Below are 11535 nucleotides of genomic sequence, written 5' to 3' on the forward strand. Positions count from 1 at the left end.
AGCACGCCACGTACTTTAAGACCTAGTAGCACAATTCATCCATTCAAAACTCACATGTCAAAAACCATTAATCCTAGGACCTTTACATCATCACATTATATTATTACAAAAAATTAAAATAAATAATCTAAAGGTAAATAGATTAGTGAGTCAAAAATGGATAAAAAATATGAATTAAAATATTATTTTTCTTTTATTTGGAGAAATGAAAAGTATCTCCTCTGATATCAATATATACTAGTATTTTTATTATTAAAAAATTAAAAAATATTTATTATATAAATTTAAATTTATAGAAATATAGCTAAAATTTATTATAAATATTTTATTTTGTAAAATTAAATTATAATATTTTATTATTTTAGTATACCTAATTTATTTATATATTTTCTTAATAAAATTTATATGTTTAAAAAAAATATAATTTACCAAACATATCTAAGTTATTTATATATATTTTTTAATAAAACGTATTTCATCATATAATTGTTTAAAAAATAATATTTAATAATTAATCAACTAAAATAAATAAATGAAGTGCCAATTAATAATTTTACATGTTTTTTAAAAAAATTAATGAAATATTGTATTTTGACACATGAAAATAAAATAATAGTTTTATAAAGTTAAAATAATTCAGTGACAAATATATATATATATATATATATATATATATATATATATATATATATATATATATATATATATATATATATATATATATATATATATATATATATATCACCTACTTCTAATAAGACTCACTCATATAAATATGGAGATAATTCGATATATTTTTACAAAACTTGATATTGTCGTATTTATGGTAATTATGGCAGATCTTAATAGTCCAATTATTCTATGATATTGGTTTATATTATATTTGCAAAATACATGGATGACATAAGAAGGTATGTTGTTATTATTAATTAAGGTAAGACATTATTTTACCTGTATTATTTGACATTATATTACTTATTTTATAGATGTTAAAAAAATTTGTATTCGTTGATAATATCCGCAATATTATAAATGGATATTTGTGGGTAACGGGTATGAGTATTTTCTTATACCCATATGTTAATGGGGCGGATACTATTTTACCTGTATTGTTTGACATTACATTACTTGTTTTATCTAGAGATGTCAAAAAAATCTGTATCCGCGAATAATACCCGCAATATTGTAAATGGATATCTGTGGGTAACGGGTATGAGTATTTTTTTATACCTGTATGTTAATGGGACGGGTACGGGTATCATAGTATCCGTACCTACGGATACCTGTACCCGTTAATTTAAATTAAAAAAAAAAACATGATTAAAATATTAACATATTGATTTGTGAGTTATTTTTTTATCAATTAGTTTTAAAAAAATAATTTCTTTATAAACTAACATTTAACACTATTCAAAATGGATTATTTGGACTTTGTTTGAAATGTATAAATGTTATGTATTATATTTTATTTAAATTTATGATTAAAATATGTTGTTAAATATTTATTTTTTATTTTTTTTTAAATACCCGCGGGTACTTGTGGATATCCGTGGATATTAAAAAATTATACAGATACCCGCATAAGGGATACCCAACGGATATGAATATGGGTACGAGACGGATATTTATCTAGCGGGTAGGGTACGAAGGAGCTACTATCCGTACCCTACCACCCCGTTGACATCCTTAGTTTTATCACATGGATTTAAGGCTTAAAAGGTTTTAGGTATAAATACACATTTGGTACCCAAACTTTTTCGAAAAGTTCAATGTGGTACCCGAACTTTAGGAATGTTCAATTTGGTACCCCAATTTTCTAAAGAGGTTCAATTTGGTCCTCTCCGTTAAGTTGGAATTAACACCGTGTCCGTACAGGACACGTGTCAAGCCATGAAATTTTTATTTTTTTTTAATTTTTTTCAAAAAATTAATTTTTTTTTTCAAAAATTATTTTTTTTTCAAAAAATTTAAAAAACTGCCACGTGTCAGTTTATCATCGTGCCACGTGGCAGTGTAATAGTTGTTTTCAATTTAGTACCCCAATTTAAATTTTTGGTTCAATTTAGTACCCCAATTTTTTAAAATCATTCAATTTCGTCATCTTCCACTTGAGACCAAATTAGTAAATAAGCTTAATTACAACCTATATATACATGTTACAATAACTTTTTATAATATATATACATCAAATCATTTCACCTAAATACTTAAATTATTTTATTTTTTTCATTTTAACCTTTGTAATTTTTTATACATGAAATTTTTTACACTTGTAAAAAATAAAATAATTTGAATATTTAGCTATAGTGATTTGATGTATAAATTCAAAACAATTATTTTAACATGTTTATATAAATTATAATTAAGCTTATTTACTAATTTGGTCTCAAATAGGAAAGGACGAAATTGGATCATTTTAAAAAATTTGGGTACTAAATTGAACCAAAAATTTAAATTGGGGTACTAAATTGAAAACAACTATTACACTGTCACGTGTCATGCTTGTAAGCTGCCACGTGGCACGATGATAAACTGACACGTAACAGTTTTTTAAATTTTTTGAAAAAAAAAATAATTTTTTGAAAAAAAAAAATAATTTTTTGAAAAAAAATTAAAAAAAATAAAAATTTCATGGCTTGACACGTGTCCTGTACGGACACGGTGTTAACTCTAACTTAACGGAGATGACCAAATTGAACCTCTTTAGAAAATTGGGGTACCAAATTGAACATTCCTAAAGTTCGGGTACCACATTGAACTTTCCGAAAAAGTTTGGGTACCAAATGTGTATTTATACCAAGGTTTTATAAATACATTTAGTATTCTCCTAAAAGTCCTCCTAACGAGGCACCAAGTTACTTATAATGGTAACGTTAAAGCCCTCTTAACGAGACACCGAGTTACATAGAGTAATAATTAGGGGTGGCAATGCGGGCCAACCCGCCCCGTTTAGGCCCGCCCTGCATAAGGCCCGCACATCGCGGGCCGGCCCGCCCTGTCCCGCACATTTTATGCGGGCCGCATACTCTGGCCCGCCTCGCATATACGTTGGCCCGCGGGCCCGCAGGCCGGCCCGATTTTTTTTTTTTAATTTTTTATTTATTTATTTTTTATGATAAAACTTTCAATGTTTAAAAATTGGGAAACTTTAAGAAGTTCACAAAATTAAGTAAAGACTTTGGGGAATTAGATGATAAATTGATAATTCAACATTTTCATCATATTCATACTATGACATACACAATGTATTCTTTAAATTTTAGCACATTAAAAGTGTCATAATACTTGTCTTTTCCAGTTATACAAGAATTTGAAATGTTAATGCAAGAGTCCATAAAAGAAGTAATTAATATACACAAGTGCAAGTTTTTTTTTTTTTAATTTTATGCGGGCTTGCGGGCCGCGGGCTAGCCCGTGCGGGTCGCGGGCCTATGCGGGCCGAGCCCACGCAGGCCTGCGGGCTCACTATCCTGGCCCGCCCCGCGTTTTTTCTTTGGGCCTGCGGGCCAGGCCCTAATTGCCATCCCTAGTAATAATGTTAAAGTTTTCCGAAAGAGACATCGAGTTATTTAGAACAATAATGTTAAAGTTCTCCTAACGATGCACCCAATTACTTAGAGTTTACAAGTAGGGATCTTAAAGATTAAGAAGAATATCAACATAATTTGATTATCAAAGTTACCAACAATAAGATATATTGATAAAGTTAGTTATTCTAATACAAAATCAAGTACAAAACTGCAGGTCCAATTCAATTTGAAAAATCTATAAATAAAGGGCATGAGAGAGGTGAAAGAAAACATCCCATTGTGAGGAAGAACACCCATTTTTGGGAACCTTCCCTTTTGAGGGAGAGACACATTTTGGAGAGAAAAAAACTTAACATCTCTACACTTGAAGGTAGAAAGGCATTATGAAGGCGGAAGACATTCAATTTTAACATCAGTCTCATGTTTAGTATGTCTAAGAGTGACTAACTCCCTCATTTACGGGGGTTGGGTGTATGCATTCTTAATTATCCGTGAATTCTTTATTCAATATAATCTTTTTCTACAATCTCTTATATTGTATTCCTGTTTTAATTGCACAGTTTATGAATTTTGCACATGCAGGAGTTCATACTGGTCCGAAAGATATTTTTGGTAACTTAAATTATGATCTTTAATTGCATGTTTTAGATATGGTGCATATGTAAGAAACCTTGAACTTAAATAAGTTTTTTTTTCTTTTGCAAATTCAATTAAAGACAAAATATTGCTCTAAAATAAAAATACCTTAGAGAAGGCATCATATTATGCAAAATATCATGATAGATAAACTCAAAAGTGATTTGTTTTCAACCCAAAGATGTTGTGGTATGTCAATATTGCCTTCACCATATTTGGTAAATTCATGTTGAGAATTCAATCAACAAATGTTGTAATATGTCTCGCTCTTGAGTTTAATTTGTAAAGAACCTTTTGAGTTTGAGATATAGTGCTTGTAAACTTTCACCCCGAGAAAATGCAAAGATTTAAGTGTCTTGAACTACATCCATGTAATTAGGTTTTAGAAAATAACACATACAATGTTAGTATTCATTTTAAGTTTTAATGAGTGGTTGAATGTTACGACCTTGTGCATGTATCATGTTTTACTTAGCAAGAATTTCGTTATTACCCATTAAACTTAATTTCATAGATTTGTCATTCATGTGAATGAGGCTTTAGTCATATTTCCTTTAAGTCAAGTACTTGTTGACGCATTAACCATTTAATAAATGCATCCACGATACTTTTCTCACATGATAAAGTAAAAAAAAATTAATACCATGATTAGTAAGTTATATCTCACTCTTAGATGTTTTTTTTTAATTAGAATTTTTGCTAGAGACTTTAGATATAGCAACATGGTTGTCAAAATGCATTAAAATAAGAAGTATACACTTAATTTAACAATGGTAAATGATACAGAAGTGTTTTCTTTTTTAAAATTGTCTCAGCAGTAACATTATTTACAACAATAATTTCTACTTCCATGTCAAAATGCATTAAAATAAGAAGTATACACTTAATTTAACAATGGTAAATGATACAGAAGTGTTTTCTTTTTTAAAATGATCTCAGAAGTAACATTATTTACAACAATAATTTCTACTTCCATAATAAATCATGAAATGACAATTTGTTCGGCATATTTACATGATTGTACCCCTCTACCTAATATTAAAAATATAACGAGTAGTTGATTTTGGGTCACCATAATAAAAATAATATTTTGAAACTCCACTAATTATTTAACAATCCAATTTTAAAGGTAAAATCATCATTAATTTTTTTGATAGTTATGAAAGAAAACAAGATGGATGGGAAAAAAAAGATAAGTAGAGAATAAATCTTAGAATATGTTGCGTAGAGAGATAGATTTATGATTTCATTTCTTTTTAAATCATAAATTTTAACAATATACTCTTAAATGGAATTAGTTTATTTTTTTTTACATTACGTAACTTTTCTTATATTAAATAATTTATTTATTCATTAATTAATTTATACTTTTTTATTTATAGTTGCATAAATGTAATTATTCACAATTTAAATTAGTATTAAAGTTTGAATAATGATGTTTAGAATTATTTAATAAGAATACTTTTATATAAGGATTTGCTTTTTCATGTACATTTATTTTTTCAATTTTAAATTAAAAATTAATTTTTATTTTATTTTTTAAATTACAATTAATCAAAACTTAATTATTTAAAAAAATAAAATATTTTTTTTTTATATTTTATCATTTAATAATTATATTTTAAATTTAAATAATTGTTTATAATTAAAAATTTATTTAATAATAAAAACTATACAAAAAATAAACTATTTAAAATAACTATTTTATAATATAATAATTTTTTGCTAGAATAAAAAGATAATAATCAAGATGAATGTGTTTACCTTGCTGGTACTTATAATACTCAAGTTGTGGGGGGAGTGAAGAGAGTCTACTTGAACACTAGGTTTCATTAAGAAAATCCCATCAGTTTATTAGAAAAGAAATAGAGTGAGTGTTACAAAAAAAAAAATGAAATGGTAGATGAGCCTATGTTTTTGCTAAAACATTGGGAGAACTAATAAATAATTAATTTGGAAAGAACTGCAAAAAGGGTTGAGGCATTGATCAACTCCATAGTTAATCTACACTCCTGTTGATTGCATATATAGGAGGAGTCTTTCTTAGGTATATGGTGGTGGCTTTGGCAAATCCTTAACAATACCGCAAAGTAAGGCGTTATCCGGAATATTGTACTCGTCTCTGAGAGAACGCTCCGGGGTGATAATGCTCAAGTACATCTGTTGGCCAAGATACATATTTTCAGTAATCATCGATCTCAAGTTCCACATTCCAACGTTGTCGGTTGACAACAAGACGGCGGCCCAAGATTTTGGGAAGACCTGAATTGTGTGCCTGTTGACGGCATCGAGAGGGTTGTAGTTGTCCCTCTTATCTGGGGTCCATTTGCCAGGCTCTATGCTGTATAGTAAGCAAGATATATATATATATATATATATATATATATATATATATATATATATATATATATATATATTAAGTAATCAACAAAAAGGAGCAAATTAAAGAGAGAGAGAGAGTAAGAATGATAAAGGAAAGGAAAAAGGAAAGAAGGAATACTGACGCGACAGCGAAGAATGCATAACCATCTATGTGATATGACTGGATTGATTTTTCAGGGTTCTCAAAGATGATCTCGATGAATTTACGATGTTCAAGATTGAGAACATTTGGATGAATTTTAACAGAGGCTCCAACGTCAGAGGATGGGTCGTCTTTGATAGTATTATATTTGAAAACCTTGTCAGCAACTCCAAAGTATTCAGCTAGCTTGACTGGAGTTTCGGGGTCTTCGTGGGAGACACCATTGAGGGCATAGCGAAGCTTACCGTTTTCCCTACTGACGGAGTTGACGAGCTTGATGGTACGGGTAATTTCGATTTTGGCGTATTTGTAGGAACCCTGAGGGTTGGGCCTGGCGGCGCTGGCAGTGAGATTCCAGCGGAAGGAACGGAATTGATTGAGAGACCAAGCCCAGCCGACTGGAGCCTCCGGGATGTCAGGAGAGGGACCACTCTTGCTATTTGTGTAACGGATGATGCCTTTGGCTGTGAGAACAGTCTTGCTGAAGCGCGTGGAAGCCACCATGTAGTAATCCTTTGGGTCCTTGTCTGCTGTGACAAGGAGAGAGAAGCAACCACCTATATGGACGTCCAGAGACTCGTATTGGTTTTGCACCACATGGGAGCCTTCCATCTCAACAACCGTCAACGGGTGGCCTTGGATCCTGAAGTTGAGTGAAAATTTCATTCCTACGTTGCATACTCGGTATTTGTAGGTCTTTCCAGGCTTCATGGTGAACAGTGGCTCGTCACTTCCATCACCTTTAGCCGTTTTGCCGTTGATTAGAACACCTTCAGGCCTCCCAATGGAGCGACCGCTATCCAAGAACTTCCTCAGAGTGGTGTGGCTCTTTGTGTACCAGTCACCGATCACAACGTCGTATTCGTCCTCGGGATCATGGTACGGCACTGGAATCAGCAACCTGCTGTTTATACGGTGCGACCCAAAACCACCAGCTGCCCTGTGCAACGCTGTGCTCGGGTAATAGAAGAAACTACCTATCTGGTCCTTCACCTGCATACGATACGTGAAGTTTGTCCCTGGAGGAATGGGGCAGTTTGTTCCGGGTACCCCATCTTGCCACGAATTCTTTCTCTGTTGGATGCCACTCCTGCACCACGCATGCATCAGCATCACACAAATTATTTATTTTTCATGCATTATAATAAATATATAATTAATTAAATATAATAATTACCATGTAAAAAGAAGAGGCTCGTCAAGATTATTGAAGACATTGACTATTAGATTGTTATTGCTGGTTGTATTAATACTGGGTCCTGGGAATTTGCCATTGATGAGAATGCCTTGCTGCGGTACTCCCAACGGAGAGATGATGCCATAGGTAACGTTCCATGTATGGTAGATATAAGGGTCTTCACCCCGCACCATCACCACCAGGCTCATCAACACCCCCAAAATTATGCCTCGCATCTCCATCGAATCCTTTCTTTATTCTTTACAATTGATTACTGATTACTGAGTATACAAGAACTCTTGCTTGATGTCTCATACCCCACCACACCCTTGCCTTATATGTTTCTCCTCCTCATCTCGCAACCACTCAATCCTCACACATCCCATTATTTTTCGCTCCTTCCAACTCGTACTTCCTTACACCTCCCCCTTTTCCTCGTCAAATCCTCATACTTAGGAGCCTACAGGGGAGGGTGTCATAATACCACTTTCTCATTTTATTCTATTTTAATAAAATCCTTAATTACTCGCTTAAAAATACTTGCAACTATAAAAGGTGTGTACACAATGCTGTTTCACAAAAATAATTAAAAATTTAGTTAATATACTTTAAACTTCTGACTAAGTAATTGATAATTGTAAAATAAAATAGATACTTGTTAATATGACATTTTTATAGAAATATTAGTTTTCATTGTTGAAAAATATATTTTGGACTATTTTTATATGTTATTTTTTAAATCGTTTAAAGCTTTATTAATTTTTTCATACATTAATTATTTTATTTATACTGTTTACTTGATGGTTACATCTCTCTTTCTCTCTCTTATATATATATATATATATATATATATATATATATTATATATAAATATATATATAAGGCTCTTATATTTTCTAAAACAAACTAATAATAAGATAAAATAAATTGTATTATTATTAATATCTTATGAAATAATAAGGAAAATAACAAAAATATTTCATCTTGTGAAAAATTAAATAATAAAATCTTACTGGTGAAAAACATTAACGATAGAATAAAAATTAATATAAAAATAGCATCCAAATTTCATCATAAAACATTAAAATTTTATTTATCAACTTAACATGTTTGTAAATTTATACAACGAATGGTTACAAAATATAAATGCTAGCTAGAATTTCCAACTAATTGGTTTTAGGACAATTATTGTCAGAATTAACTCCTTAAATCGACCGGTTAATACGGAAGTAAAATTAGAAGGAAGGAAGATTTTACAAATTATCGTGTTAAGTAAGATTAGAAAGCCATTGTGCCGTAACTAGACCTCTCAAAGGTAAAAATCCATCAAGGACACTATAAATAAGATATCTAGATAAAATATTTAATACTTTTGAACCATATGAATTGATTGCATTTATCCTGAATGAACACCTACTTGAACATCAAAGTACCTTTTGCAAGTACGGAGACAAGAAGAATGAATGGACAAGTATCCAGATGAGAAGAACGAATGAATGAATGCTTATAAAGGATAATTGACATAAGAAAGTTGAGGAATTAAAAGTAATTCAATCCTACAAGAACATAAAGTAAACTAATAAGGTTCAGATAAGTTTTAGGTTTTAACGAGATCATTTTTGTTTTCTAATAATCTTTTTTAGTATTTAATAAATTAAATATTCTTTTAAATAAACTATTCATTTGTATTTATTTTGGTATAAATCTTTGCAATATTTTAAAATATTTCTTTTATTCCTATCATATTTTTATCATAATAATCCATATATATTTTACATTTTATGATGAATATAATGTCAATACAATGTAAATAAGCAACATAGACCCGATATTAATTATTGACCATTATTTAAGGTTGTGTGATACTCAATATTATATATTTAAGACTTAAGATCGAGAATGATTGATATAATCATAAATCATGGATCATAACACAAATTGCAAATTTTCCCTTTTGTATAAATTACACCAAATACACATCCATAGAAACAATTAATCCCTTGTCACTTTTTCAATACTTCATTAAATTTAATTTATTTAATATAAATATTCAAATTATAACAAAAACTAAAAAAATCTTCATTAACTTTGTTCCCTTCACGAAACACATTAGTATGAAAATTCTATTTCTCTAAAAGTGAGATAGCAAGAACATCTTCTTCACCAACAACTTTATGAATAAAATAATTACGGATTTATAGTGAAAGTAGAAATTAATCCAATTTTAATCATTAAATTTCAAATAATAAAAGGAAAATAATTAAAATGAAATTATAAAGGCAAAATAAATATTCAAAATTTGTAACTGAAAAATAATTAAATTACAATAATTTTTAATTGGGTGGTGTTGTGATGTTGTATCTTTGTACTGATTTTTAAATGGGAAAAATAATTTAATAACAATTGTATTAATTTTTAAATGGATGAATTCGAGTGATAACACATTAATTTTTGGTTAGGTTTAGTTTAATTTAAACTAAATTCATTTAGTAAGAATGGTGAAAAAGCGATACAACATAAACTTAAAAAAATATAGATTTATATGATTTTACTATTTTTATGATAATCTTATCGATTTTACTAATTACAATTATACATGAAATCTAACTTATAAACATAAAATCATAATATCTTATGATTTTATAATTTAAATCTCAATTTTGACCATAATTTATTAGGAATTTATTACGTATGAAATAAACTTAAATAAAATAAGATTAATTAACATATTATGTACCACTAACTTTATCATTATATAGTTAACAAAAAAATATTAATATATATAAATATATACAAAGTACAATGTATTTACATTCTACCAAGTAGTATTAAAATAATTTCAATAAATATATATATATATATATATATATATATATATATTTATTGTTATGAATTAATAGTCATCCATTTATTTACTACAATTACTCATATAATTCTCATATTCTTAATAGAAATATTTGTATTAATTATTTTTTATTTTTATTTCTTCCCTATATTCTTCTATTTATTATTAACTATATATATATATATATATATATATATATATATATATATATATATATATTTTAACGGACTATAATAATGACAAAGGGGTTATGATTCCCTCAATTTTTTTATATTTATATAATTTAATATATAATTTTAGATATATTATTTTAAAATTTAAAATTTACAATATATTTTATATATTTGATATTCTAATTTTTTTATACATTTATATCTATATATAAAGGAATTTTTTTGTCCATATTTATTTTTCAATTTTATATTTTAAATATTTTTATAAATAAAAATAATTATTTTATTAATATTATCTTTGAAGTAATCATTTGTTTGATTTAACCATTTTTTTATTTGACTGTTCTTTCAAATTTAATCATTATAAACGAAAATTAATTATAGTAAAATTATAAAAATTATTTATATTTAATTTTATAATTAAAATAATAAGAATACTTATAATTTTAATTTTTTTATTATCATAAAAAAGTAAATATAATGTTTTTACTAGTTTATATAAAAATTTTGGAATTACTCTCTCAATTCCTATTTTCGTTAAAAAATATCAAGTTGATCTTCTAGTTTTGTTTAATTTCAATTTGGTCCCGATTTTTGAAAAAATGTGCAATTTGGTCATTCTTCGTTAAATTTTTTGAATGAGATAAAGA

The 11535-nt window shown here is 28.1% G+C and overlaps 1 protein-coding gene across 1 annotated transcript; it reads right to left on the minus strand.

The window, feature by feature from the left end:
- Positions 1–5978: 5978 nt before the first annotated feature.
- On the minus strand, positions 5979–8155 carry LOC114163377 (L-ascorbate oxidase homolog). Its single transcript, XM_028047658.1, has 3 exons — positions 7868–8155; positions 6671–7780; positions 5979–6507 (listed from the first exon to the last, which is right to left on the minus strand). Exons 1-3 carry the CDS (start codon positions 8107–8109, stop codon positions 6210–6212), a joined length of 1650 nt encoding a protein of 549 aa, XP_027903459.1. The 5' UTR covers positions 8110–8155; the 3' UTR covers positions 5979–6209.
- Between the last annotated feature and the right edge of the window lie 3380 nt (positions 8156–11535).

This window comes from Vigna unguiculata, chromosome 1, assembly GCF_004118075.2.
Source record: "Vigna unguiculata cultivar IT97K-499-35 chromosome 1, ASM411807v1, whole genome shotgun sequence".
Taxonomy (NCBI): domain Eukaryota; kingdom Viridiplantae; phylum Streptophyta; class Magnoliopsida; order Fabales; family Fabaceae; genus Vigna; species Vigna unguiculata.